Here is a 27,553-nt window from a genome sequence, read left to right as displayed (position 1 = left end):
TTCATTTCTCATGGTGACATTTATCTTACAAAACACTTCATCAATTTGTACAAATAAAATATCACAGTAGAATGCAACAGTTGTATCAATATATCCACAAACATTGATCAACATATCAACAGTTGTATCAATATATCCACAAACATCGATCAACATATCAACAGTTGTATCGATACATCCACAGAGAACAAAACATCATCATGTACACACAGAAGTAATTAAAGACCATGCACGATCATATTAATATACACCACATACAGTCAAAGTCAACACAGTTATTGCAACAGAAGGAAGAGTCGGTTCAATACAGGAATAAAACTATTATGTCTGAGTGCGAAGTGAATACTGGGATTAATGAGAAATCCCTATTTAACCATCACTGTGGAACAAGCCTTTAACTGCTTGTACCAACACATCATTAAATCATACACAGTGGCGGTATGGTTCATACACAGCGGCGGTATGGTTGAAGAATGCAAACAAACAGGAAGTACCGAGTTGGAAATTAAAAAATAGATTTCAACAACAATATGAATTCTTACATATAAATGCATTTCACTCTTTGTTTTTAAGTCTCTCTATCACAGTGAGGCTAAGACTTAATATCAACATGTTTAAGTCCCTTATTTCTCATTAGGCAAGAACAATGTAATTAATTATGTACAGAAACATTGTATCATTAGTCACTATTCTTGTAGTATCAACACCTGAAATATACAGAGTATAACTGTCAACAGTCTTTGACAACAAGCAGTGGAAAACCGTTTTCTCAGAGCCTTTGTTTTGGGTATCTGTTATATGAATACTTCTTTCAATATTCCGAAAAATACTTCCTTCTGTTGTTCCAATTTCAAACACATAGTGTTAAGAATTCACCACAGTCTCCACTGTTCAGTATTGTTTTTTCACAGTACATGTAATGTTCTTACTCTTTGCTTTCACATATGATACAAATTCACAGAACCCTATATTTGGTAGGTTAATATCTTTACAATTCTTCCACTGTTAATTGCCATTTTCAAATGTACATATTCTGGGTGTTGCCTGTAATGCTATAAACCATCAGCAGTTTTTTGTATATTGAGTTTGTGTCCTGTGAGATTGGTGATTTCCAGTGAGTGAGTTTTCTGGTGAGGTTCCCCCTTGAGGTCCCGGGTGACCTCAGTAGGCCTGTGAGGCCTCTGTAGACACTATGGAGGTCCTCCGTGACACAGACCGCACCTTCATGCTCTTGACGGACTTTGTGGGTTTGGAGGGAACATTGAGCACCTGTTTCCCCAGCTGTAGGCCGATACTCTGTAGGCTGGACTTGGCCATTCCTGCTCCTAGCTTACCCTTCAGTCCCAGTAAACCAGGCTACACAAAAAAGAACAAAAAACAATAATAGCATATAACAATAATAGCATATATAATGTGTAACAGAGACACATTTTGCCTCTGCTGGGGTTTGAACCCGGGTCCTCTGGCACGCCAGTCCAGCACTCTACCGATCGAGCTAAAGGGTTAACCCCCTAGCAAGAGCTAGTAGGAATGCCATATACCTGACTCTACCACAAATGTATAACATATCATAAATAATTCCAAAAACTTAGCAATACTAATATCTATGTAACAGTAAACATTCAACATTTTGCTGTGTTTCCTTGTGTTGTTACTTGGCAGAATGCTACTTCCATTTAATCAAGTACACTGCCAAATGTATATATGTAGATCAATAGGTATACTGTACAATCAGGAATGTGCTCAATCAGATTCACCCTAACATGTTGAAAACAAATTTTCCGCCCAATTATTTGATGCTCAATATTATGCATTTGCAGTATGCTATAAACAAATCACTGACTGACAGATTTACAGAGGTTGGCATACAGTGTTATAGGTATTATAGGGTGTCTTTAACTCAGCATGGTATACTGTAAATTCCTAATTAAACGCAAGGAATTAATATCCGCGTAAAATCGTGAGAAGCATCCTTCGCGGATTTTAAAATCTTGCCATTATTTTCCGAGAGTTGAAAACTACAAGTATAAGGAGAAAAGTTCAACTTTTACGATTTTATAATATCGCGATATGATACAAACCAGCGCGATCGTGGAATTACCGTAAGTACTCGCGTAATATAAGGAATTTACAGTAGACATGTGATCATACCGCGTTATTGGAGTTTCCCTGACTGAGCTGTCGTCGGTGGTAGTCCTTCATTTTGGCCTCAAAGTCCAGGATGTACTTGGGGAAGATCTCCTTCTCAGGGACTGGCTGTTTGAGAGCTTAAAACAATATCCCAGAATACATCAAAACTGAGTCAAATTATCTTTCCAGGCCTCTCAAAAAAAAAAGTCTTTAGTTATTTGGGCAAAAAGTTAATAAAAATACTTCGGACATGCAGGTTTATTCCCTCCAAGTTTCATTGCAAGTTTAAAAAGTTAAATACAGTAATACATTTTTTTATTGCAAAATTACAAGGGACAAGTAATTGAGATTTTGTATATATGTCACTTCAAATACCTGATTATCTAATCAAACATGTTAAGATTATGTGATTAGAACAACTATCATTAGAGGCATATTTAATGTGCCCATGTTTTACTGAACATGCATGTCCCTGACTGTGTGACTTACTGTCCACAAGGTTAGGAAGTTTGGGGAGGTTGGAGGCCTGGGACACGGTCTCCGTGTAGGACATGTTGGGTTTCTTCGGCGGGTCAAAGTCCTGTATCACCTGGGTGTCCAATGACTGCAATAGAAGATTTCATTATTAATTCACAATAATCTATAGAAATACAGCAGAATACAATATAACTTTGGCACTTATCAAACAAATATAGTAAAATACAAAAAGTTATACTTGTCATGAAATTCACACAAAAAGAGCACTTGTTTGAATTTCATGTCTGAAATATTTTTGTCAATTTCACCGGAACTGAGCAGAAGTAAATAATAATAGTGTACATACAGAGTAGGGTCCGGCGGGGGCGTGGCCGGTCCTCTCCCAGTGGAGGTAGGGTAGGTCTGGGATCGTACTCGGCTGCTTCCTCTCCCTCTTCTGTACACGCAACTCCTGGTAATTCTTACCTGTAATATCAATCATACTTATAAAAAAATGATTTCTCTCTCTCTCTCTACTCCTGGTTATCCTTACCCCATTCCAAAAATTGTTATAATTTTGTTTCACTCAGTCACAGCATTCAGAAAAACTCTCCTCTCTCACTCTTTCTCAATCTCTCTCTCTTGCAGTGTGTTTTTCCATGTGTTGATGCGGAATCCCTCGGGATTGCTGATCGCCCGTTCGTCTGGATCCCAATCATCTCTCTCTCTCTCTCTTGTTCTTTCTCCGTACCTAGCAGTGTGTTGACCCAAGTGTTGATGCGGAATCCCTCGGGGTCGGTGATCGCCCGTTCATCTGGCTCCCAGTCATCTCTCTCTCTCTCTCTCTCTCTCTCTCTCTCTCTCTCTCTCTCTCTCTCTCTCTCACCGTACCTAGCAGTGTGTTGTCCCAAGTGTTGATGCGGAATCCCTCGGGGTCGGTGATCGCCCGTTCGTCCGGCTCCCAGTTGTCCTCTTCAACAACTTCCTCCACCTCGTAGTCTTTGCTCTCCTCAATTTCCTCCTGAATAGACAGAAATAGATAAACTGTTGTTAAAAGTAGATAAAGTGGACTCATTTCTTCAACACAGACATGGAGAAAATTAAACAACTCTTTATTATTAGAAGATCACAAAATTAGACAAAACTCCTAAAAAATAGGTGTCAACCTTTTATTAAAAATTCTTATTAAAGGACAACATTAGACAAACTGTTGAAAGAAGTAGACAAAATTAGACAAATATCCAGCTGAAGAACCTATCAATGAGTCATTCAAAATTTACATGGTATAAATGGTCAGCAAGTATATAGTTATAGCTCATGTTAGACTCATGTTTAATGACTGAATATAAAGGAAGTTAATAAGTGAAACATCTCATAATAATTATACGCATCATTGCCATCACCGAGCATTGGTTGTCTAAATGTCTGTCCATAGCCATGCGCGCTATTTTTATTTATGAACTTATCAGGTTGCTTTGTTATCTAATATTTACATTCTACTGTGTTTTTTCATTAAATTCTGTGATCTTTTTAAAATGCCTCTAAATGCAACAACTAATCATTGGGTACTCAAAGGTAAAAATGACGAGTTTTATCATGACAACACAAACGTTGAACGCTGTAAACTGCAACGTCACAAGCCAAAATCAAAGTTAACGCTTGTGGCTGTTACTGTGGCTTTTCCATTATTATTAACTAACCCTTAGGATAAGATAGGAATTTTAAGGTATAAATAACATTTGCAGACAAGGCAAGAAGTTAAAAAAAAAGTAAATATAAACATTAAATCATGACTTTTTAAAGTATACAGTCTCATAACTGTAGCGATGTTTGCATACCGCGCTAACGCGCGGTACTGAATACTTCAAAAAATCATGATTCAATGCTATAATACACAATTATGAAATAAATATACACTGAAAACACCTTGCAATAGAACAGTTTCCTTGTAAACTAAAGTAATCTATTAGAGCTAAACTGAAAGAGAATAATAAAACGAATATTGAACAAGAGTTAATCAGTTGAGTTTATCTATGTAGCTCAAGTCTTCATAAGGAGCACATACACCAGTTATCATCTATTTTCACTCACCTCAGGAACAGCTTGTTGCTTTATTATAAACGAGTCAGTTTAATAAAATTGATTTATCTTTGATATGAATCATTTAAGGAGGTTGGATGGTTAATTAATTGACCATCAAATCATGATTATTAATAAGCTTAAATTTTAGAATATGATTTGTTTAGCTGTAAACTATTATTTAGTAAAGAAAAAATCAACCTATTTTACCTTTTAAATTTGATAACAAATACATACAGGAACACACAAACAAGAACTGTAATAAATCACAAAGAATCAAGAGCAGACAACTCCTACCTCACTCTCCGACTCCTCCACCATCTCCTCGGCCGGGTTGTAGTGCTCGATCTTCCAGTGCTCCTCCTACACACATCAGATACAAAGCTATTAAATCTCCATAATTATCAAAAAATAGTTTTTTCAAGAGCTTTCTACCAATACTATTTCTATAATAGAAAAAGAAATAATGACATAAATTAAAGTAAAATATTTAATATTGTTAAAATAATACGAGCCTCACCTGACCAAATATCCCAATCATGTTACCGAGCACGTCGTACATGGCCACACTACAGTCTGAGGAGGCCGAGATCACCAGGACTCGCTCGTTTCTCTCACACATCTCGAGTGTGTTGATCATGTCTGAGTGAGCCTGGAACTGGCACTTCATGGCTGAAACACAGAATCAAAGTACTAAAAGTATGTCATGTCTCAGGGAAACACACAGAATCAAAGTACTGAAAGTATGTCATGTCTCAGGGAAACACACAGAATCAAAGTACTGAAAATATGTCATATCAGGGTAACACATAGAATCAATTTCAATCAAAGTACTGAAAGTATGTCATGTCTCAGGAAACATACAGAATCACAATACTGAAATTATGTCATGTCTCAGGGAAACACACAATATAAAAGTATTGAAAGTATATCATGTTTCAAGGAAAAACAGAATTAAAATACTGAAAATATGTCATGTCTCAAGGAAACACACAGAATCAAAGTACTGTATGTCATGTCAGTCACTTGGAGCGGTGGTTATGATATCGTCTTAGGCCTCCGAGATAACAACTTATGTGGAGCAGTGGATAATTACTTACGTGGAGCGGTGGTTATGACGTCTTCTGAGGCCTGAACACAGTACTCTGAGATGTCCCACACTTTGATCACTCCATCCACATCTCCTGTGGCCATATAACGGTTCTTTTTGTCTGTTGCCATCAAAATACTGCCAGCTGTACAGTAAACAAAATGAACTTATCATAAAAAAAATTCCATGGTCATAATCCTGCAAGATGAAATTCATAACTTTATGATTTTTTATGAAGTTTCATGATATATTCAAGACTGGTTCACATAGACAGTTCATGAAATTTTTAAATGGAAATATTCTTAAAATGAAATTCATGAAAAAATTATTATAAATATAAAATATATAAATGCATTCAGGAGGGTAAATCCCCTTCCAAAGAAAAGATCTGAATTAACACTTGAAGTCTTACTCAAAACAATGATTGACATATTTACAAAATTGAGTGAACTGTTAACAAAAAGTGATCCATTCACAATAATGGGTGACCTAATTACAACACCATTTGACCTACTTACACTGTTGGTGGGCCACGAACTCTCCAATCAGCTTGGAGTGAGAGGTGTTCCAGAACCGCACCCAGCCATTCCCTCCCCCAGAAATCAGGTTGGCCCCGCCCCCTGCTGAATTCCCCTTCCTGGTGTCCAAGAAAATCAGCTTAGCAATGGCCAGTCCAAACTCATTCTGTAAATACCATCATTATTTTAATCTACTTCGCCGTTTAATCAATTCATCATTTGTGAAATTATCTCATGGTATAACTCAAAAATATTTTTTCCATCTGAACTACTAGAAATAGGAAGATTGTTGGATTTTTTTTAAGTGATTCATATTTAATGAATTCTTTAAACAAAATATATTAATATCAGAAAACATTTACAAAAAAACATATTGTTTTGACTAGTGGCCATTTAACTGGTTCTCACCGTGTCCTCTGCTCCACTCGTCTGACTTTTCCCGCTCTTTTGTGAGGCTTTGGACACAGATCTCTGGGAATTTGCAGACTGAAACACAAATACACAAAATATAAAATATATTTAAATCTTAATAATACTCGCCCTACAAAATTTTAAAAAAAATCATCTACATGCACATTTTAATTGGAACCAGCAAACTGATTATGTATAAACAATTCTGAAATAGAGCACTGTATCTGAATTACTTGTAAAACCACAGCTTTAACATTCAAAATTTAGTTATGCATAAAAAATAACATAATTAAGCATTGCCAACAATATAAATGGAAATTATTTTTTTTCATTTCAGTTCCTTGCATCTTCAAACCATGTTAACAATGCCTTGCCTCTTTTCTAGCCTGCATAAACGACTTCTGTCGAGACTTGACCAGCAGACGGCGAGATCTCTGATTCAGGCGGCGTGAAATGTGCTCAGAGTTTGTGTTCCATATCACAATCTCCCCGTCGTAACTTCCTGTGGCCAAATGATTCGGTCCAGTGAATGCGCAGCACAGGATGTCCTCGCTGTGTTCCTGTAATAAGTGAAGCATGATGATATCAAATCACAAAACACTCTTACACAAAACGTACTAAAGAGTGTTAACTTCTGAAAATTCTTAAATTATTTTTTATGACAATAGAAACATAACAAATCAAGAAGAGTTGGATTTACACCAGACTCGACTCATCTTGTACAAAGGAAGCAGATCAAATCAAACTCAGAGTGAACTGTGTGCTTGTTATATTGTAACCCAGTGCTGTTGTGTGTTAGTTTATATCAAGCATGGCGTGCTTGGAGTGAGTGGGATTATGGGTAAAGGATAACACTTTACAGCTAGCCTTTAAAGGCAAGTCATCACAATATGTCATATTTTCATAATGGCAAGAACAGTGTAAAAGGTCAACTCTGGTTCAGATTTTCTTGCATAGATATGGTAAGGAAATATGCAAGTTTGGGAAAAAACTTTTGCTATATATTAATAAAATTTTCTGCAATGATTGTAGTAAATAGAATCTGTATTTCATTTATCCCATTCTTTATGAACCAACTACTCCCAGACATCTTAATCATTTATTTTTTTATGTGATGGCATTAACAAATTACAAATAGCACAGAATTGGTAATCTTTATAAAATGTGACACCAAAGTAGGTCATTTTCTGTGACACAAAAAAAGTAGGTCATAGCATTAACAAAAAGTAGGTCATAGGACACCGAAGATGTCGGTCCACTTCACATCAGACTGAGATCTTTAGGATCTTGGATTGAAAGAAAAAAGGAGGGATGGAGAGAAAGGGGGAGGGGTCAGACAATGGGATTTCGTGACCCCGTTATAACTAGGAATGTCTGCTTGGAGGGATATTACTTCTATCTACTTACTGTAATCAGCTGAAATGAATCATCTCAATATATAGGATCAAAATGGCCATGCAATGATATTTTGTTGTTCCCAAGTGAGTAATTTGAAAACAGGCAAGTTGTTTTCAATAAAATAAAAAAAAAAATTTAAAAAAAACACTGAAAAAGTAAAATGAAATAAGAAGATGCAAACTAATCGGTGTCAGCATGCTGAGAGTGAAATAAAAATAAAATGAATGTGTTCTGAATCAATCATGTGTGTAGAGAGTAAGAATTGCATCTGTATTTTGTTACATCATATCAACAATTCAGTATCAAGTCAGAATGCTACAAATCTTGACAAACTATGTCACAAAAGCAGTGATTGAAACGTTCAATACGAAAACCACTAAACCATGAATTAAATGTAGTGTGTAAGGTGATAAATTGAAATCATATCAAAATTTCAAATCTCACAGAAGAGAGATAGATGGACAAACAGACAGACATACCTTTCCTCCCTTCCACTCTGCAGGTTGTACGTGGAAATCTTTGAACGAGGACGTGGGGAAAACCGTGATCTGTCTGTAAAATGAATTAAACAATACTGCCTTTACTTTTAAACAAGCTATTCAAGAAAATGTTGCAAGGTTCTCTAGAGTAGATCCTCATCAATATTCATCCTCTTAAACCAGTCCTTCAATATTAGATCCCCTACTTGCTTCATTCAGCTCCCACCCACCCCACCCCCACAATGTTAGATCCCACATTTACTTGGTCCACCCCAGTGACCCTCAGCTCACATTAATGTTTAGCACCCCATCCCACCCAAAGTTAGATCCTCCACACATTGTTTCTTACTTGGTCCAACCCACCCAATGTTAGATCCTCCACCCTTTGTTACTTACTTGGTCCAACCCACCCAATGTTAGATCCTCCACACATACTCAATGTTAGATCCTCCACACATACCCAATGTTAGATCCTCCACCCTTTGTTACTTACTTGGTCCATCCCATCACCCAAAGTTAGCTCCTCCACACATCGTTACTTACTTGGTCCAACCCACCCAATGTTAGATCCTCCACCCTTTGTTACTTACTTGGTCCAACCCACCCAATGTTAGATCCTCCACACAAACTCAATGTTAGATCCTCCACCTTTTGTTACTTACTTGATCCACCCCACCCAATGTTAGATCCTCCATACATTGTTACTTACTTGATCCACCCCATCCAATGTTAGATCCTCCATACATTGTTACTTACTTGATCCACCCCACCCAATGTTAGATCCTCCATACATACTTAATGTTAGATCCTCCACACATTGTTACTTACTTGGTCCATCCCACCACCACCACACTCCTCTTCAGATTCAGGATCTGTCCTACGTCTGCCGGCTGTCCCCCTGCACACTCCAAGGTGTGGAAACAATGGCCGTTAAAATCCCACACCTACAAAAAAAGAAAGGGTGGCCATTAACATCTAAGGGCCTCGCCAATAATACTAACAGGATTGCAGCATTTCATGTCAACAAATTGACAAACAGATGTCAATATATGTTTCTTGAACTTCAATGGGCCAAGGAAAAAAACTTTTGAAATCAGATGGTCAACTTTATGGGCCAAAATAAACAAATACATGTACTGAACTTGATTAGGAAAACTGCCACTCATTTCAACATAGCTATTGTATTCATGATATCATAAACTGTACGCATATTTTCTAAATAATATAGAGATGTATTAGAATAATTTGACTTTGACCCTTGAACCCTGACCTTGACAGTTCCGTCAGTGCTTCCTGTGAACAGCTTCGTCTCTGTTGGATCCTGGGCCAAACAGGTGACCTCTGCGTTGGCGTGGGTGTTGTTGAACTGTTTGACCTTTTGACCTGTGTCAATCATCCACACTATCAGGGTCCCCGCCTGACATACACTGATCACCTGCAGAAAATAAATTAGTAAATATGAATTTAGCAATATTTATTTTGCAATGATTATACACATGTTCAACAACTTATATTATTATCTTTTGTTGGCACAGATGTTAGTGTAAGGGGGTTATTGAGGAAGGAGGAAACAGGAATGTCCCGAGAAAACTCTGATGTCTGAGCAGGCGACCACCATACTCTTTCACATACAACCTTTGTGAGTGGGGAGTGTTCTAATTTACTCCTCTACCCAGACATTTTTGTGTTATTGTAAGGGGTTGGAAAGCTTGTCCCCTCATCCAAAGTCTAACCTTAGTTACATTGATAAAACTCTGGAACTTAAGTCTGAATTAGACAGACAAAGTACATTGTATCTATGCACAAATTAACAGTACAAAATTTTAAAATATATTTTTTAGGCATCAGTAGAAATTCACTGCCCTGGTTAACGTTGTACTCATAGCCATAGTGGTAGTTTAGTGGTAGAGTTGTATATAGCCGTGGTGACTGGATTTTCATGTGACATGATCTTGTCGCGGTTTTCTGTGGTGGTTTTTTTACTGACCTGATTAAACACAGAGTTGTATATTGCCGCGGTGACAGGCTTGTCATGTGACATGATTTTGTCGCGGTTCTCAGTCTTCATCTCCATCAGCGTGATCTGGTAGTTGAACGTGATCAACATCTTGTTCCTCTCCATGCCTGAGCGGTCACGCTCCTCGTCAAAGAACAGTGTGCTCACCACTGTCAACAAAGTGAAAGTACAGCTTGTAAAGTGAAAGTAAATCAAGGAGGTTTATTCTGCTGGCTGTGAAACATATTCTTTTTTTAAAGCTGTTTGTAACAGCCTTGTATCAAAAATATTGATTCCTGAATTTGAACGTAATTTTGAACTTGTCGTTCTTGTTAGGGTCTTCCGTCTTCAGCGGAAGACCCTTCTATTATTGTAATGTTTCTTTTTCACTTTTCTTATTATTATTATTATTATTATTCTTTTTTTGTCTTGTGCAGGCGATTTCTCAGAGATGACTCGTTTGATTTCCTTCACATTTTCAGGGCTGATGCTTAGTCATTTGAATTTTATACCGCCGGAACGATTTTTAAAATTTCACTTCTGGTCGGAAGTTATCGTCGTTTTACGATTTTTAAAAGTCAATTTTGTCGGCGATGATTCTCAAAAACGATCAAAGATAGAGAACTGAAATTTTCAGAGATGATAGATCTAGCAATATTCTCGTGAACCTCGGTCAAGAGAATGTTGGCCGTCACTTCCGGTCGTCACCGGAAGCAAATTTAAAAAATGAAAATTTTCAACTTTTTGTTTTGATATATTTTTTCAAATTAGATGATAGTGACCCTTTTACTGATTCAGAATATGCAATTTGTTTTAAAATCGATCAAGGCGTTCTCGAGAAATTAAGCGTCAAAGTCCTGAAGCGAGAGTCCGAGTAGCTCAGTCGATAGAGTCGTGGACATAGCCCAGGCGACCCGGGTTCAAGCCCTGAGTGCCGCAATTTTTTTCTCTCTTTTTTTCGGTTAGATCTACGATTTTATCTTTAAATTGATAAGTTTAGTCTAATCTATTCAAAAATCGGACGGAAGACCCACTCGTTGCTCGCAACGAGATCGAATCTAGTTAAGAAATGTAATTGATATTTAATGTGCCCATCATGATTATCAACATTTCTTTGAATGAGCAAACTTCAAGATACATGTATAAATTAAACCTTTAAAAAAAATGTTTTTTAGTCTCTTATGGAAAATAATCTCTCTCTCTCTCTCTCTCTCTCTCTCTCTCTCTCTCTCTCTCACCTTCGGGTCCTTTAGGGAACAGCCTCTGTATGCTCTCTCTCTCTCTCTCTCTCTCTCTCTCTCTCTCTCTCTCTCTCGCTCTCTCTCCCCCCCCTCACCTTCGGGTCCTTTAGGGAACATCCCGGCCAGCCTCTGTATGCTCTCTCTCTCTCTCTCTCTCTCTCTCTCTCTCTCCCCCCCTCACCTTCGGGTCCTTTAATAGGGAACATCCCGGCCAGCCTCTGTATGCTCTCTCTCTCTCTCTCTCTCTCTCTCTCTCTCTCTCTCTCTCTCTCTCTCTCTCCCCCCCTCACCTTCGGGTCCTTTAGGGAACATCCCGGCCAGCCTCTGTATGCTCTCTCTCTCTCTCTCTCTCTCTCTCTCTCTCTCTCTCTCTCTCTCTCTCTCTCTCTCTCTCTCTCTCTCTCCCCCCTCACCTTCAGGTCCTTTAATAGGGAACATCCCGGCCAGCCTCTGTATGCTCTCTCTCTCTCTCTCTCTCTCTCTCTCTCTCTCTCTTACCTTCGGGTCCTTTAGGGAACATCCCGGCCAGCCTCTGTATGCACACCTGTAGCTGTACGTCCCAGATTCTGAGTACTTTATCCTTGGAGAAGCTGATCAGCTGACCGCGGCTCTTGATGAACTGGACCTGAATCACGCTGGCCATGTGTCCACGGAGGACGCCGTTAGGTTTGGACACGATGTGGGGGTTCCACAGACAGACGTGGTGGTTCACTCCCGCGGTGGCTGAGGGAGAAAAAAATCAAAATATGTAAAAGTCAATTCATTATGCATGGGTTTTTCTTACACAGAGATGTTCATCAGACGGTAAGCAAATAATGATTCTGAATTTTTAGTTTTTTCAAGGCATTTGGTAGTTGGGTGAAGCATATCAATATGAGCCAAGATACTGTAAACATACTTTATTTGGCCATGTATTTCATTTAGTGCTTTTAGCAGAATGATACTTCCGCTTAATCAAGTACATCGCTAAATGCCATGCATAAATGTATAAGAATAGTCACATTCAGTTCCTTTACAGTAATAAACCCTGACATTCAGGTATGAACCTGCCTGTTATGATGATTTTAGAGGTAAGATAATTAACCTACCTATGATGTTTAAGTGTTGGTTGTAATCAAATGTGTTTACTCCTTGGGAGATGTTAAAGTTGGAGCTGAAATTGACAAAACAAAGATTATTACTAAAATAATAGCATTATTATCATCTAGAGTTATTTTCCAAACCCTTCCCTACATAAGGGATTTTTCTCTTGTTTGAAATTACATGAAATTTTTTTTATCAAATTAAATTGTAATATTTTTCAGAGAAAACAAATTACACAACTCACACTCTTTGAATCTTCTTGCTTGTTCCCTGATCCCTATAACATACAAAATTATTAGAATTATTTCATTTAAATAAATCGGTATAAATTGCAAATCAAGGAGGGAGTAAATTAGTAACAGCAAGAACAGCTGTTTTATAAAACCAGTTTAAACTGGTTATCACATAGACTGTTGAGATGAGCATGAAAATATGATCTATGAAAAATAGCTCTTGTAATTTCGCTTTTAACAATACAATCAATTCTACTGTTGAATAATTGTAGAACATGGTGTTTTAACAACATGTATGAAATATATCTTTGAACCGACAACATAAAATCAATGTTTGGGAACTACTTATGTAAATTATATGTTAATTCATACAAAGTGATTAGGTTGTTGCATTTAGAGGCATTAAAAGATCACAGAATTTAATGGAAAAACACAGTAGGATGTAATATAACTACAAAATAATATTAAGTACTGTGTCATAATAATAATCATCATAAATCAAATTAATCATTAAAAGAAATTCTGATCGATGTATAATCATATAAAAACATCTAAATATAAGTACATGATACAAAGAAAGATGGTGATTTCTCGTCTTAGCAGTAAGTGACCATTTGACCTACTTTGTAGTTGCTCCTGTCTTTTTCTCCATCCAACCGATCACCATAGAGTTAGTGCTGGTTGTGGAACAGCTGATGAAACACTCCAGATAGTGGGCGTATTTTACTGTAAACAATTAATAAAACACTCCAGATAGTGGGCGTATTTTACTGTAAACAATTAATAATACACTCCAGATAGTGGGCGTATTTCCCTGTAAACAATTAATAAACATTCCAGATAGTGGGCGTATTTTACGGTAAACAATTTATAAACACTCCAGATAGTGAGCATATTTTACTGTAAACAATGAATAAACATTCCAAATAGTGGCGTATTTTACTGTAAACAATGAATAAACACTCCAGATAGTGAGCATATTTAACTGTAAACAATGAATAAACATTCCAAATAGTGGCGTATTTTACTGTAAACAATGAATAAACACTCCAGATAGTGGGCGTATTTCACTGTAAACAATAAATGAAACATTCCAAATAGTGGGCGTATTTTACTGTAAACAATTAATAAACACTCCAGATAGTGAGCATATTTTACTGTAAACAATGAATAAACATTCCAAATAGTGGCATATTTTACTGTAAACAATGAATAAACACTCCAGATAGTGGGCGTATTTCACTGTAAACAATTAATGAAACACTCCAAATAGTGGGCATATTTTACTGTAAACAATTAATAAACACTCCAGATAGTGGGTGTATTTTACTGTAAACAATTGATAAACATTCCAAATAGTGGGCGTATTTTACTGTAAACAATTAATAAACACTCCAGATAGTGGGCGTATTTTACTGTAAACAATTAATGAAACACTCCAAATAGTGGGCATATTTTACTGTAAACAATTATTGAAACACCCCAAATCGAAGTTCTAATAGTACCCAATGTCATATGTCTGACCCACTTGTTTCTGCTGACATATCATCTCATGTATAAATATCTTGTAACTAAATCAAGTATTCAATGCCATATTAAGATCCCTGTACCTTCCCTGAACAACTCTTTCTTTTGGGCCTTGTATCTCATGTATAATACCTATTTAATCAAAGTCCTGAGAGTACTCAGGGCTCAGTATTCCCCGTACCTTGTCTGACCCACTCCTTTCTGTGAGCCTTGTATCTCACAAATTAATATGTAGTTAATCAAAGTCCAGAGAGTACTTGATGCTCATTATTCCCCATACCTTGTCTGACCCACTCCTTTCTGTGAGCTTCGTGTCTCGTGTATGTCTCATTCTTGAACAGCGTCTCATTTCCAACATCCTGGAGATTAACATTTAGGCAGGGCTCTGAAAAGTTCAAAAGGCAATGAAGTAAGAGGTAAGGTAATTCATGAATTTAACTATTGTGTACATCTCTCTGCTTCTGGTCAACACTTCAACTTATCTCCCATTACCACAGCAAGTCTTGACTCTATAATCAATCTTTTTCAATTTTATATATAGTGCAATCAGCAACTGTATATCAAAATGATTTTTTTTTTCATAAAAATTATACAAAAGCTTAAATTGATCTTTTTTTCAATCATTTATGAATACCCTTCACCGATTAATAAATTCTTCAAAAATTTCACAACAGAACAGTTCTGTTATAGAAGAAATTTCAGATGAATTAGAAACTATTTTTCATCACTCATTTTCCCCATCAACCTTAGAACCATTCAGTTAATACAAAACACAGTATACAAGCTTCATAGAGGGAGTTGTTTATCCAACATAATGGCCTTTGTCAACCTAAAGACTACAATACATAACTTTGTTTTTAAAACTTCCTTTAGAAATAATTGATAATTTTTCTTGGATTTGAATGCTATTAAGATAATAAATCTAAGAGACTTTATTCCTTACTAAATTGACATATTTTGTCTGGATTTGAAAATAAAATTTGTAAACCAACAAATTGGAAGTGGTAAAATTTTAGAAATTGAATTGTGCTGATAATTGTAATATTTAAACTATTGTGATAGTGTGTGCTGAAATCTAAAGACTGAAATAGGAAATGTTGTGAACTGTTATTTTGGAATCTATAAAATACTTATTTCTGGTGTTTAGAACTTGTACATTTCAGAAATTTTTGGCTTTGAATTTGAACTTGCATAAAATTAAGAGATAAGCTATGTGTATGATGTTTTCTTGTTAAATTGTATAATCGGCTAAATGAAAAAAAAAATTGTATACTTTGTGAAATGTAAATAAGAGAGGGACACAATTTACTATCAGGAGTAAGTAACAGGACTTGTAGCCAGGAATTTTCTACTGAAGAATAATGTATAGGTTGTTTCGGAAGTTACTAGCCATTGTGGAGTGTTTATATGATTGCTACAGTACAGTTCTAATAGGATTGGTACAATAACAATAGATATATACATATCATTATAAACACTGTGAACGTATTAAACATGTGGAGGCTAAATTATCAGAGATTTCATAGCTAACTCTTATCCCAAACTTCCCCTCATTAATCCCCTAAATATCATATTTTAATCCTCTTCACTTAGAATTTATTTTCCCTTAAGGTCAAGATCTAGTGAATGAAAGGTGCCTACAGGTTTATGAAATTCAAGATATAAATTCTTTTAATGATGCTTCATAACAATATCTTTGTTTCATCGGGTGTACCGGGGCTTAAATTTTTGGTAAACACAATGAAAAATCATGTTTTTAAACAACTATTTTCTACGAAATATGAAGGATAAAAGTAACAAATCTTGGAGTTTTGTCCATTATTGACTAATGAAATATATCTAGACTGCCTACAATCTCTCCAAAAACGGCATTAAACAAGCTCTTGACCTCCGTTTTAAAATGATGTCAAATTGAATATAGGTACCGGGATTACTTTTCTTGTGATTAAATAAAGAATGTCTAAATATTGTTTTATTTTCTACATAATTTCAGTAAAGCCGTATAATACGGTAAAAGATTCATCAAATCAATTATGACGTCATAATGGTTCTAGCACCAAAAAGACACTCTGGAATCATTTACTAGATCTTGACCTTAATCCTTTTAAAAATTGACAAACCAAAAAAAAATTGTACCCTAGGAATTAAAAAGTACACAGATGGGGAAAAACTGAAACAAAAAGGATTAGTTCACATTTAAAGAAAGAAAAAAATAGACACATATATTTGAAAAAAAAACAAAAGAAAAAATAATTACTCACCTTCCCAAACTGAGTGCAGATAGTGCAAAGGTTAAAGGTCAGAGTTCGCACACAGCCAACAAAAATAAAGCATAATATGGATTAACTGCATGAAATTAGAATCACATGATTCAAATCAATGATAGACGTGTCAGTACTGTGTTATAGGCGGATGTTCATGGAGAAATACATGAATTATATTGTGATCAGCATGCATTGTTTGATGTTATGGACATATGGTATTCATATTATAGGCATGCATGATTTGAATTCAAATGTTAAATTCATTTTGGTTGGTTGGGGAAAAAATTTACATCATGCAATCATCTTCAAGCATTTCAGTAACATTGTCCACTGATTACCAAACTAACTGTAGCATTTTCTAGATAACTATGCATATGTAAATTTTGTGTGTTATATCAGAGTCTTGTATTCTATTTATATGTAAACTAAAGGGAGATCATTCTTGGCAAAAGGGAGGTAACTCCATGAACAGATCCAACTATGGTATATGAACAAAATGTGCAAAAACTAACAAAAAACAAACAGAATCAAGCCACTAAAAACTAGAACAGTGGGCGCTTATTGGTCAACCATTTCACTCAAAATGTGCACATCTCGCTGAAAACCTGAGATAAATCTTAAATGTGTGTACTACATGCATCTCAGTGAGATTCTCAAAGTAAAGCTTGTCTCTGTGCCCGAGATAATCTGAGATAATCTGAGATAATCTGAGATAATCTCGATCTGTGAAATTCACATGCTGTGATACCTTACCCACTTAAACCAAAACAAAAAGAAGATGAGATATTATATTTAGATATCATTGCGATAAAATGAATCAATTGATTCAGAGACTACTTTCTTTCTGTAAAACTTCTAGGTGTAATGAAACTATTACAGTCAATGACAAACAGGAGAGGGATCCTTTCTTTCTAACAACAGGGGCCCCATACAGGGGCAATGAAAAGAAAAAAGAAATGTCCAAACCAGAGGTGCATTGCCCACCATCCCAGCGAAGTATGATGTAAGTGAATGTTATGTAATGTACTAGTCTACAGAACACAACGTGTGCAGTAAATCCCCTACCCTTTATTTGTGCATTACATCTCAAACTAATATTATACATGTACACATAGTCTGTAATGAAAAGCACTGGAGAGGGGAATTTTCCGATGATATATTTGTTGTAATGAAATGATGCTGAATTATACACGATGATTAACGTAAAACACTTTTTAAAAGAACTCAATGATAGCCAAAATTCAACATAAATTTCAAATGTCAGTAATATGTGTGTGAACAATGAATATGACAAATAATAATAAATGTCTTATGACAGTGAAAAGAATTGGATCCAAACAAAGCCAACTAGTTATACTCTACTGTTAATAGCTCTTGAAGTTCTGGATAAACTTGAGCTATTTTGGAATGAGAGTTGTTCCCCTTTGCAAATATAAGAACCTTTATATGCCATATATCACGTTTTTTGCGTTTATCCAATTTCCACTTTGTTCACGACAATTTCCGACTAACAGAAAATAAATCAGCGAAAATATAATACAAAGGTTTGGTCTTGTAATAGAGTTGTCTCTCTGCTTAAAAAAAGTGTACATTGAATTAATTTTAACTGTGTACAGATAAGAGGTAAGTAAGTTAATTTAATAAACCATTGACAAGCTAAATAAATTGCTCTCCTTCCTTGCATTAACTATTGTTTAATCATATCTGAGCCACTAGCATTTGTAACAATACACGATTTAATTATCAATGATTGATCGATTGATTATCAATGATTGATTTCTCTGAAAATAAATATTGGTAATTTTTTTACATTACAGAATATGTGTATTGTGTCTCATTGTCTGAAATTTTCATTAAAAATTAAGAGATGTTTTCCCCTCAAGTATTTCACAGGTTAAAATAAGGATCTTTTTTCACTTTGACTTTGAAATCGCATAAATTTTATACTGTTCTAGGTTCTAGCGCGGAAAAAAAAGATATACAGTAAATACTAATTAGCAAATATTTCCATCACTCTTTATTGAATAGAAAGTGGGGGCTAAAGAGAACTACTCTGGCAATATTACTAATGAAATTATAATAATCAGATTCTACAAAGCAGGGCTGGGATCTCATTCACTAACAATGGAGGATACTGCTTTGAACAGAACAGAGCTCACTGTGATGTTCCAGTTACTCCATATAAAGCTTTATCTATTCTGATCAAGCTCTATCTAAGAAATTTTCCTGTTTCTGTTCACCATTGTATTCTAATCATTATTATTTCTTGTACCATTCTCTATGTCATCAGAATTTTTGCCCAATTTAACAATAGTGACTAAAGTTTTGCCTAAAGTGTGGTTTATCAAGTAATTTCCAAAACATCTAATGTCTTCACAAGCTCTGGGTATTATTGTTGAGGAAGTTATCTAAAACATGAGCAGCATGTACAATTTCCTTGAAGCTCTGACTCATGTACACATAGTAACTACCTACGTAAAAGTCATCCAACAACTTGTACTACTGAATATCTGTGTATACATATCAAGCTCCGGGGAATTTGTCAAAGATTGTCTTAAATTCAATATGGCTTAATCTGTTATAACAGTCTGCCCATACAGGCTTACCAGACATCTTCCTGAGGAGAGAGTCCAAATCTATCATTGACAATGGGACTGTGGTGTTATTGTAAATCTTAAGGTACAACTACCCTAACACAGGGGAGATAACTCTCATGAACAGATATATATGATTATGTCTTGTGGTTTTACTTGTTTAATAGGTTTTTAATCTGATCAGATCTTAAGGCACAAAAACCGTCAAGCATTGGAGATAACTCTCAAAAATACTCCGAGTTCAATTACACTGTCAAACTACGTAATCTGTGTCACGATTATTTATTAACAATATTCTTTTAAAACTTGCTACCCATATACAATTATACTTTTTGATTAGAAGCACTGAATCTTAATAAGCTAGAAGTGTTAATTGTGAGCAATGTCTGAACCAACCTATATACTGTAAGACATGATTATGTTAGTTACTTATGATTTGCTTATCATTTACATGTTATTTACATATGATTTACATAATGTGATATACAGTATTATATATATTATGATTTTATATCATGCTGTGATTAGAAATGAGGACCAGTTTGGGATTGTGTAAAGTTGATTAAAAACATTTAAACCTCATTTGCATATCATGAACATTCATAAATCATTTCCATATCAATTACATATAAATATACATTTTACGATATAAACTATGATTAGAATTGATTGATGAAATCAAGTTTGGGATTTTGTAATAGTTATTAGGGAGGAGCAGTTAAGACCACAATAGGGTCTTAATGGCTAATATAGGAATACTTATTATGGTCAGTCCATGCTGGTCAGGTTATTGATATAATTGGGTGAAAGTTAAAAAGTGACATCAACAGGCCGAGAGTTATTCAGCAGGTAAAGTTTCAGAGTGTGTTATCATTGATCAACCCTTTTTTTCCGAAAATTCATTTCTAGTTACTATCCCATAAATTTATTAACCTGGACCCCCCCCCCCCCCTCCACCCCCATCCCTCTCTACCAATGTCTGATGAAGTAATTGGATGACATAGCGGGGGCTCTCACCTTGTTTTTCGCCGGCCGGAGCAGGCGGTCTCTCAAACAGAGCGATGTTTGCGGAGTTGAAGAACAGACAGTTAACATATCCACCTACATCTCCCCAGCACAAGATGGCCTCATTAGCATCTTTTGGGTTGTACCTGAAAACAAGTCATTATTTCCTATGTAGCTTGTAACACGAGATTTGCTTGGCTAATAGGCTGGGTATAAATTTCCATACACCCGACTTAAGTCAGGGGTAGAAAAATGTGATGTCACAATGCATTATATTTGATGCCACAATGCATTAAATGCATAAATAGCATATCTTCAAAGTGTAATACACCCTTGACTGCTGTTCTCATTTATATTAAGTGATTAAATTCTTTAGCAATTATGATCTGATTCAGTCAAAATAACAACAAGTACACAAGTAAACAAGATCCAAAATTATAAATTTAAAGAATGTTTCAATGTATCAATCATAATGCATATAATACAACAGGGAAGGAAGATAACTCTTACCAGTAATCTAGGCAGAGGGGAGTGAACTCCATTCCCTGAACTTTATATTGGCAGTTAAACTCCAGCTTGTTCCCCATGTCGTAGATAGCTGTAAAACAGACAGGAAAAAGTCATAGCTGTAACACAGACGGGAAAAGATCAGGGTCTTGATAACTTGAGAAACAATAGAACATTGATATATCTGTAATCTACACTCCCCTTCAAAATTACCCAAATCAAGCATCTGGATAATTATATGAATTGAAGAATTTGAAAATTTCCACATTACAGTTAACTAAAACTGGTAAACAATCCCACAGAAATTTGTTTGAAAGAAAAGCATCCAGATTCTGAATCATTGAAAGATCTGCATTATTTGCATCCTGATTCTAGACACCTGTCCCCCGTACATGTACCAGACTGATTGTAACCTACACAAGACAGCCCTAGCATACACAGTTTAGTCGTAACTAGACAGCCGTAGCATACACACTTTAGTCGTAACTAGACAGCCGTAGCATACACAATTTAGTCGTAACTAGACAGCCCTAGCATACACAGTTTAGTCGTAACTAGACAGCCCTTGTTTACACAGTTTAGTCTACATCCTTATTTTTACCTATCTCCTTGCTGGTGAAGGCGACTGCAATTTTGTTGATGTTCTGTAGTGCCACAAAGTGGGTCACCCACAGGTCGCGGGCCTTACACGAGTCAGTGGCGATCCGAAATGAGCGGGACAGCTTCAGGTCCGGCCCCCAGATACCCACTGTACCCTCCTACAGAAGAATTAAAATCATACAATTACTAGTTTTGAATAGCATGAAATATATTTGCTTGTAACAAAACTAAATTCATCATTGCTCTGATCAGAGCTTGTGATTTACAGTACCTTCAGTACTGTGATTAACAGTACCTTCAGTACTGTGATTCTATTAAACAACTGACCTTACTGATGGACACATAGCGGTTACTGCTCTTAAGGTACTGCACTCGCTGCACTATGTCTTTGTGAGGGCTGCAAGTGGTAAGAAAGAACAGCTCATTATATTGCATCTAATTCTATTATGTTGCTATAGGGGTGCTGATTTTTAAGGAGATCAATGATTTTTAAGGACTCTATATATATATATAACTGCTTATAAATCTTTGACTCAATGATTTTTGGTAATCACAGGTAATTATTTTAAGTAAGTTGTTAATTGTAAAAGTAAAGCTCATAAAAAAGTTTCAATTTTGGAAAATTGTTCGATTGATTTTGATAAAAAATTAAGACTAGTAAAGTTGCTACACTTAGGTGTTAGATCTCTCTTTCTCCCTTAATATTATAATAATTGAAATCTCTCTTTCTCTTCTCTCTCTCTCCTTCTCTTCTCTCATTCTCTCTCTCTCTCTCATACTTGTACATCAAGGACCTGATTTGAGGTTCAACCTACATAACATTTTGTGGTTCTACCTCAGTACTTTTTTAAAAGCCTTACATCTCTTTCTCTTTCTTGAGGTCCTTCCACTGAGGAACCTCTCTGTCTCTCTCTCTTAGGTCTTACATCTGTAACATCTTGAGGCCCTTCCACTGAGGTATCTCTCTCTCTCTTTCTCTCTCTCTCTTTTCTCTCTCTCTCTCTAAGGTCTTACGTCTGTAACATTTTGAGGTCCTTCCACTGAGGTACCTGCGTTGACTTGACCCGGTCGTCCCTCTCGTAGAACTCGAGCAGCATGTGCGATGCGAACTTGTCCCAGTCCACAGTCCCCTCCTTTGCGACGTCGACCTTATCAAAGAGTTCGCCATACTCCTCGCGCGTCCCCTTGTCGAGGAGGATGGACAGCGCCTCACAGAACATGTCACGGTACAGTGCCAGCTTGTTGTCGTAGCCGTCCCCCTCCGTCTGTAAAAAGGTCAAAGGTCAGGGTCACTGTTTACATGTTATACATATTAATGTATCATATTATGGATTTTAACTCTATGTAATTGTTTTTTGAGATATGTCTAATAATCAAATAAGAAATCACTTGTACCATCAACATAGTGAGTGCCACCTTTAACCATGACTGTTGGGCAGACCCTGGTATTACATTTTATTACAGTAATCACTAGACAGCCATTGTTTAACAGATTGACCTAATGGTCTTATCACCATGTTTTGGAGATCCATAACAAGATACATTGTATCTGTGACCAATGCTCACTAGTCATACCTCCGCTCTGATGTAAACAGGAAGTTAGCATCAAATTTGTTTAAAAATGAACCTCACCATATGGCGTGCTGCAATTAATGGTTGCTGAGAAAACTTGGACAAAAAATTTGTTAAAATTTTTGGCTAAAAATAAACAGTCATTTGACAAAACATTGACGTCCAATTAGTACAAAAAAAGAATCCCATCATTGGCATGGCTAAACAAAGAAAGTGTTAAAATTTCAAGCATCTGCATCTTATAGTTGCAGAGAAAATTGTGACAGAACTTTGCTACGGACAGCTGACACATTATGGTAAAACAGTATACACCCCTCTCCTTCAGAGCTGGGGTATAGAGAGTTCATGACTGGATCAAAGTCAAGGGAGTTCAAATAACACTTTTTTTATTTACAGGTAAAATGGATGTTTTTATATCAATTTTTCTGAGAAAATGCGTGATATATCAATGAGATATAATCGTAACCCTAACCAAATACCCTGGCCTTGCCCCAGTGCTGTGTACAAAGTATAGACCTAGCCCTGCACCACCTAATGACTACTAAAATTAGCTCCCAGTTCATGTGCGGTGTGTAACAGATCCTCTCCACAACACAGTTACCACTTGTCCGGTCGCTGTGACAGAATCCATATCCATCCCCTGTTGTAAGTTTTCTGTCTGTAAAGGTTTTCATGTTACTGAGACTTCTGATATCTATGTGCTGTCATGTTACTCAGACTTCTGATATCTATGTGTTGTCATGTTACTCAGACTTCTGATATCTATGTGCTGTCATGTTACTCAGACTTCTGATATCTATTTGCTGTCATATTAATCAGACTTCTGATATCTATGTGTTGTCATATTACTCAGACTTCTGATATCTATGTGTTGTCATGTTACTCAGACTTCTGATATCTATGTGCTGTCATGTTACTCAGACTTCTGATATCTAAGTTTTCATGTTACTCAGACTTCTGTACGCAGGATCATGAAGCATTTTTAGACTTAAGTCTAAATTGCAATCTTTTATTAAATTATTAAATGTCATAAAATTACCCTTAAACTTTGTAACTATCAACATAATATAGAGACACTTTCCAATTGCATTTCATTTTTTCGATGTTTTCAATCGCAAGACAATAAGACAGTGTATAAAATTTGACTTAAGTCTAAGACTGCTTCATGATCTTGGGGCCTGATATCTATGTTTTCATGTTACTCAGACTTCTGATATCTATGTGCTGTCTATTTATGATACAGCGTGCAGCTTAGTTTCAATACTTATCCCAGCAATTAATCCGAGATTCCTCTGACTCTAACCCCCACTTACGTCCCAATATAAAAGCGGGGGTTAGAGTCAGAGGAATCTCGGATTACCCCGCAATATGCACTCTAGATATGATGTAAACTCTCTGGCTGTATATGTAGCTGACTCTATTCAGTAATATTTATAGTAGACCAGTGTCTTTGTGATAACGAATGGATTTGTACTGTATAGTCCAATACATTTCATCAATGACTAGTTTAATATCTAATCATACATGTATGTACCATTGCTGAAAATTATATATAATAAATATAAGTACTGTAGATTTCTATTTTTACACGAGTACTTAATTCTGCGATTTAAGCGTTCTCCATCAAATCACGAGAACATTAAATCGCGAATACCAAATTTTTATCATGGTTTTGTGTAGTTTACATGTCACAGTTCATATTAATTTATTTATTTAATGTTCATCAGCGCGCATTGCTGATAGAACGCATTGCTGTATGTATGAATGAGTGCATGCATGTGTGAATGTTGTGATAAGTCACGTGGTTTTTCAATTTTTAGGATTTAGTGACCAGGTACATGTATACATGTCTCATTGACCATTGACAGACGACTTTTAGCTCATTAATATGCACGTTTTACTAACTTGGCTCACTATATAAGCTCAAGTCCCGCCAAATCCAGTACCCACAGATTCTACCCTTTACGGCGCTAGTATCATTTACTGTTACATTCCATTCCTGATCTTCAAAGATTCAGTTATTTATTTATTATTTAAATTCCTGGATACCTGGTAAGATCACTGTTAAACATATTATTGTAACATCATATTCAGTGATATTGTCAGTAAATCACCGGTATTATAATTGGGATACCATTGTGTTTGTAATTTAGTCAAATATGTAGTATATGTAATTGTCTTTCGTCAACGTGTGTGTGTTGTGTTGTGAATGTATTTTCTAGGTTTCTTTTCATATATAATATACATATGTCTAAAAAATAAAAGGGAGATTTTAAACTTGGCGAGATGTGCTTCTCACAATTTTATGCGGATATTAATTCCTTGCGTTTATTTATGAATCTACAGTCATAAGGATGTGCATGATCAAATCAATCATAAAGCCCTTCAGGCTTTATTGGATTTGATCATCCCCAAACATATTTGATCACCTCATAATACCAAAAGAATGATTCCTTATTCCTTAATGAAAACATATTTTAGTACAGTCTAAATATAAATTTGTCAGATGTTGTGGATAAGTTAAAGAGAACTACAAGCCATTACTGAGCATCTGTTTTTACCAGCTAATAAACCAAACAAAGAGATTTCTGAGCTTTTTCTGTTTATCATTTATCTATTATCATTATATATTTACATTTTCAACTGTCTTTGTCTGTGATAACATTATGAATCTATTTTGAACCCTAAAACCCAATAACTTCAAAAACACATAATAAGTGACACAAAATGGGCATGTCTTATAGCATATAACCAAAACATGGTATTGGCTGCGCCGCGTAGTAATAATAGCATGTGCTACGTAAAAAAATAGTGATTTTAAAATAATGTTGTTTTAAAGTGTACAAATTGGAAATAATATAAATATAAGTACCGGTAATAAGGAATCATTCTTTGAATATCTATCATAAAGCCCTTCGGGCTTTATTGGATTTGACCACGCCCCGACCGAAATTATCACCTCCTAATACTCAAAGAATGATTCCTTATTCCTTAAATAAATTCAATGTTTATCTCCTATACATATACACTGTATCCTAACCATATATTGAGACCATTAGGTAGTATAGTATACAAACAATGTAACTTATAATATCATATGGGTATCATGTGAGAATCATATAACTTATAATATCATATGGGTATCATGTGAGAATCATATAACTTATAATATCATATGGGTATCATGTCAGAATCATATAACTTATAATATCATATGGGTATCATGTGAGAATCATATAATTCTGATTTGAGGTTCATATGATTATGAAGGGCATCATACCATGAATGCTTTCTGGAGCTTGGCTAGGTCCTTCATGGTCAGACGATTCTCCAGTTTATTGTCAATAGAGACCGCCTTCCTGAAAAATAACAAAAATTAATCAGTGCATTACCAAGTAACTTCTTAAAAAATTGTTTGATTATTACTTCGAGATACATGAATTCATTTTTTACATATTGAATGCAACATTCTGCGTCTCATCATGACCTTGACATTTGACCTTTAACTTTAGGGATCAGATAACAATTAAGTTAACCTGAGTCTATGTGATCCTTACCAAAGTGCAACTAAGACATGGTTATTTCAAGCATGACCTTGACATTTGACCTTTTTCAGTGACCACAGATTTGTTAGACCCTTACCAACACAGCAACTAACTCAGCAACTAACACAGCAACTAACTCAGCAACTTATATTTATATAATTTTAAGCCATTGTACGATTATATATTTAAATATTAATAAGCAAACCCCGCTGGAGCCTCAATTTGGCGTCATTTGTACTATGGTTTATATAGTACAAAATCGATACGTAGTGTTATCACAGGCAAAGACACTGGAAAATGTAAATATATAAATATAAACACATGCAGATATGTTTCAGTGTATCTTTAATGGGTTATTTTAGCATGTGTATTCTGTGACATACATTTAGTGATGTATATCACCATTTAATGTAAATTTAAAACTGTTAACATGGTCTCCGATATAATTTCACTGTATACTTAGAAGTAAACCAATTGTACACAATTTCACTGTATACAGTATACGGAAGGCCACATAAAACTAATTTTTAGATTCTCATCCCCGCACGCCCCTCTGAAAATGGCCCACCCAAATGCATTTTATTTATTTTTTTTAAAAAAAATTAGAAAAAAAAATTTCGGGAAAAAAATTGCACACAATTTCATTGTATAAGTATACGTAATCCAATTGTACATAATTTCAGTGCTAGCTCACCCTAGAGATTATAATTGTCAATGACTAGTGACAAAAATCTTTACAAAGGGGTACAACTCAGTACATGCAAAAAAAAAAAAAAGACTTTAACAGAACTTTCTATGTGAAGATAAAACAAATTTTTGCTTCAG

At 35.6% G+C, this 27,553-nt stretch overlaps 1 protein-coding gene across 5 annotated transcripts in view; it reads right to left on the bottom strand.

Annotated features, from left to right (window-relative positions):
• LOC128171550 (WD repeat-containing protein 49-like) overlaps positions 1 to 27,553 on the bottom strand; it is a 29,402-nt gene continuing 1,849 nt past the window's right edge. For 2 of the 5 annotated variants that reach the window (XM_052837328.1, XM_052837331.1), the window contains 28 exons: positions 26,464 to 26,542; positions 23,785 to 23,841; positions 22,626 to 22,876; positions 21,939 to 22,008; positions 21,613 to 21,769; positions 21,015 to 21,102; positions 20,517 to 20,650; positions 14,922 to 15,026; positions 13,738 to 13,840; positions 13,126 to 13,158; positions 12,887 to 12,951; positions 12,297 to 12,521; positions 10,549 to 10,727; positions 9,832 to 9,996; positions 9,390 to 9,505; positions 8,562 to 8,634; positions 7,059 to 7,244; positions 6,682 to 6,759; positions 6,274 to 6,439; positions 5,766 to 5,900; positions 5,186 to 5,337; positions 4,963 to 5,028; positions 4,678 to 4,695; positions 3,478 to 3,607; positions 2,954 to 3,072; positions 2,620 to 2,734; positions 2,152 to 2,267; positions 1 to 1,356 (listed from right to left, as the gene is read on the bottom strand). In XM_052837328.1, the coding sequence (XP_052693288.1) occupies positions 1,162 to 1,356; positions 2,152 to 2,267; positions 2,620 to 2,734; positions 2,954 to 3,072; positions 3,478 to 3,607; positions 4,678 to 4,695; positions 4,963 to 5,028; positions 5,186 to 5,337; positions 5,766 to 5,900; positions 6,274 to 6,439; positions 6,682 to 6,759; positions 7,059 to 7,244; positions 8,562 to 8,634; positions 9,390 to 9,505; positions 9,832 to 9,996; positions 10,549 to 10,727; positions 12,297 to 12,521; positions 12,887 to 12,951; positions 13,126 to 13,158; positions 13,738 to 13,840; positions 14,922 to 15,026; positions 20,517 to 20,650; positions 21,015 to 21,102; positions 21,613 to 21,769; positions 21,939 to 22,008; positions 22,626 to 22,876; positions 23,785 to 23,841; positions 26,464 to 26,542 (3,376 nt within the window). In that variant the 3' untranslated portion in view covers positions 1 to 1,161. The remainder of the gene's footprint in view (positions 1,357 to 2,151; positions 2,268 to 2,619; positions 2,735 to 2,953; positions 3,073 to 3,477; positions 3,608 to 4,677; positions 4,696 to 4,962; positions 5,029 to 5,185; positions 5,338 to 5,765; positions 5,901 to 6,273; positions 6,440 to 6,681; positions 6,760 to 7,058; positions 7,245 to 8,561; positions 8,635 to 9,389; positions 9,506 to 9,831; positions 9,997 to 10,548; positions 10,728 to 12,296; positions 12,522 to 12,886; positions 12,952 to 13,125; positions 13,159 to 13,737; positions 13,841 to 14,921; positions 15,027 to 20,516; positions 20,651 to 21,014; positions 21,103 to 21,612; positions 21,770 to 21,938; positions 22,009 to 22,625; positions 22,877 to 23,784; positions 23,842 to 26,463; positions 26,543 to 27,553) is intronic. The other 3 variants (XM_052837330.1, XM_052837332.1, XM_052837329.1) reach the window with 2 other exon arrangements.

The sequence above is a fragment of the Crassostrea angulata genome, chromosome 2, assembly GCF_025612915.1.
Source record: "Crassostrea angulata isolate pt1a10 chromosome 2, ASM2561291v2, whole genome shotgun sequence".
Lineage (NCBI taxonomy): Eukaryota > Metazoa > Mollusca > Bivalvia > Ostreida > Ostreidae > Magallana > Magallana angulata.
Note: the sequence above shows the minus strand (reverse complement) of the source record. Positions and strands in the feature narration are given on the sequence as shown.